Below are 2,891 nucleotides of genomic sequence, written 5' to 3'. Positions count from 1 at the left end.
ATCGAGGGGCAACGGCTTTTATTTTTAGCTGAGGTATCTGATAGTCGGGGCATCTGATATTAGCTAGACTATACCGTCCTTCTTTTTTATACCCGTTAGGCTTCCTTCCGATACTATAAATTATATATATTCTTGATCACGATCACTAGCCGAGTCGATCTAGCCATGTCCGTCTGTCCGTATGAACGCTTAGATCTCGGAAACTATAAAAGCCAGAGCAGTGGGTCTCGCCACGCAGATTCCTGTATTCCTGCGCCGAGTTTAAGCATCGCTTATCGATTGACCTAAAGAAAATTGCCCCATTTCTTGAAATAGCGGGTAGGTGGCGCTTTACAGTATCGCTTTGCTGCCTATATACTTCCATTCTCCTCTTGCTCCCTGAAGCTGAGTAATAGGCATCTGATAGTCGAGGCACTGTAGCTAGACTATACCGTTCTTTCTTTTTATTTATTATAAAGTGGACAACGGAGAAGGCACTCCTTCAGTCTCTTGTTACTAACTTTACTCTTTTGGGTTTACGAAATGTCCCTGCAAGTAAATTGTCTCATTGTCACGAATGACGTAGGCAAACGGATGATCCACATTGATGTATAGGGGGATTTTACGTAAGATCGGATATATTCCAAGATCTGCGAATTAGAAGATATGCTGTAAGAAAAGTTGTCCCATAAGCAGACCAAGAGTACCTGTCACAGCTGCTGCCTCGGCACCCTCTTCGTTGACCTCAATGAAGGCCTTGTGTATGACTTTGCTGATCTTGCCTGCCGACGGTGTCACTAGGCCTCCGAAATCGGCCCTACTAGTGAAAGCATCTCGTATGCCCATCTATAGGTGTAAACTATAAAGGTGCCCTTTTAAAATTCAGGTTATACCCACCTTCATGAGAATATTCTTGAGGTCTGAGGAAAATTCGATTTTAAACTTTGGCAGCCGTAAATCCACTTTAATCTCTGAAAGGGGAAGCTTCAAGTCGGCGATTCTCCTCTCCAGTTCTTGTAAGCCATCAGCTTTTTCCGGCAAATAGATGACCATGAAGAGGCTTGAGTTCCGGTAGGGCAGCTGTATAATTTTGACGCCAAGCTCGCGATTGAAAGCCGCCTTAAATTTGCCAGACAGCCGCATCATCTGGACAGGAACAACTTTGTTGTCAGCAGTTCGAAAATCGGCGACTTTGGTAAATGTGGGGTTGAATTCCTGCTGCCACTGGCCTTTAAAGTAAATGGCGTTCAAGAGAACCATTGTTAAATCTGAATTCATATCTTGGCTTCGAACAATGGTTTTGATCCGTCTGCGTGTCGCATCGTTCACCCACTTATTGACGATCGAAGCAGCTTTACCAGGATCACTTAATCTGATAGCCTCCGCTTCAGCCTTAAAGGAATCTCTAACCACCTGTTTAAACTTCGGATTTATGGTGTAGCGTTCGTTTACGTATATGCGGTTGGCCAGATCGAGAATGGCTATCTTCTCGCGACCTTCTAGGTTCGTCAGAAGATCCTTATATTTACGAGCCACTTCCTTATTATCCGCGGGCAGTTTCAAGACGTCTCTCATTTCCTGGGCTGTCTTTCCCCCCGCTGACATGTAGACCATACTGAAGATAATATCGACGGAAAGTGGCGATGAAATAATATTCTTGTTGGCATTCTCTTTGGCCAAATGCTTGTAGAAATCATCAGTGAATAGGCCTTTCACTGACGTGGCTAATAATACCATAACTGTGGAAAATTTAATAAGTTTTTGGAAGGAAGTTATTTTATTACTTACAGAGAAACTTCATTTGGACCGCGGCTTTAAGCTAAAAAGAAATGACGAACCTTGCGATTATATATACTTTGTTTGCTAATCGAATTAGATTTGCCATCGACTTGTATAATTTAATTGGTTCAGTCGGATTACTTAATTAAAGAGCTTAACAATGATATAAGAAGGACTTAATTATAAATACCTAAAAATGTATTGTTTTAAAATTATTAGTATGTATGGAATGAAAACCAATGCAGCTGAGTAATGGGTATGTGATAGTCGAGGCTATCGGTTAAAGCTTTTTCTCTTGCATCAATTTATCATAAGAAAATAGTATAGTTCTCTGTAGACGTTTTTTAAGGTATAATCATAAATATAAACATGTTTAAAATAATAGAAACTATACAAAAATATTTTAGCTTCAGCTTTTAACCTTAGAAAGATATTGGTTATCCCCCGCAGTCTAAATAATTGATGGGCTTAATTGTGGTGGCCCACAGCGTAATGGCCAGAACATCGTCAATATCAATAGCTGTCCGGTGTGATAAATGCACTAAGGGCGGCAAAAACCGCAGCGAGCGGAATTCAATTAAAAAATACTTTCTGGCATTATTTAATGCGGCAACATTTGTTACCCGTTGCCCACCGAAGCCGGGTAAAATCACTGCATCACCGCGAGGCAAAAAATCGCATTAAAAGCCTGCGAAAAGAAAACAAAGGCAGAAATCCCCTCGCTTTTCCGCATTTCCTTCTTGTTTTTTCCCGCTTTCTGTTTTCTGGCTATGTTGTGTTGTTTTGTTACCCAAAGCGCATTTTTCACTTAGCTGGCAGTTTTGCTGGCTCGTCTCTTCTCCGGCGGGCTTTGTTTGCGTCTGTTTTCCGCGCTGGCCAATCACGCATTTGGCCAAAGCCGCCCAGTCCAGTCCAGGCCCATGCCAGTCCCTTCAAAACTGGCCAAAACCGGCAGATAAGGCCAGAGCCGAGATAGAACACAAAGCGCGGGGCAGCGAGGAAAACACAGGGCCAGCGCTGCCGTAACAACAAAATCGAATGCAATTTATTTTCTAGTTACTGTTAAGCTGATTGCAACTGCGATGGCCGGGCGATACCGATACCAGTGCTTCGGGCCCGGTTCTTACACCGAA

The 2,891-nt window shown here is 42.7% G+C and overlaps 1 protein-coding gene across 1 annotated transcript; it reads right to left on the bottom strand.

Moving 5' to 3' along the window:
- Window positions 1-400: 400 nt before the first annotated feature.
- On the bottom strand, window positions 401-1,806 carry LOC108029191 (serine protease inhibitor 42Dd-like). Its single transcript, XM_017101367.3, has 4 exons — window positions 1,768-1,806; window positions 877-1,718; window positions 687-825; window positions 401-629 (listed from the first exon to the last, which is right to left on the bottom strand). The coding sequence occupies exons 1-4, from the start codon at window positions 1,778-1,780 to the stop codon at window positions 502-504; spliced, it is 1,122 nt and encodes a 373-aa protein (XP_016956856.1). The 5' UTR covers window positions 1,781-1,806; the 3' UTR covers window positions 401-501.
- Between the last annotated feature and the right edge of the window lie 1,085 nt (window positions 1,807-2,891).

This window comes from Drosophila biarmipes, chromosome 2L (genome assembly GCF_025231255.1).
Source record: "Drosophila biarmipes strain raj3 chromosome 2L, RU_DBia_V1.1, whole genome shotgun sequence".
Taxonomy (NCBI): Eukaryota; Metazoa; Arthropoda; class Insecta; order Diptera; family Drosophilidae; genus Drosophila; species Drosophila biarmipes.
This window is presented reverse-complemented; position numbering and strand designations above follow the sequence as displayed.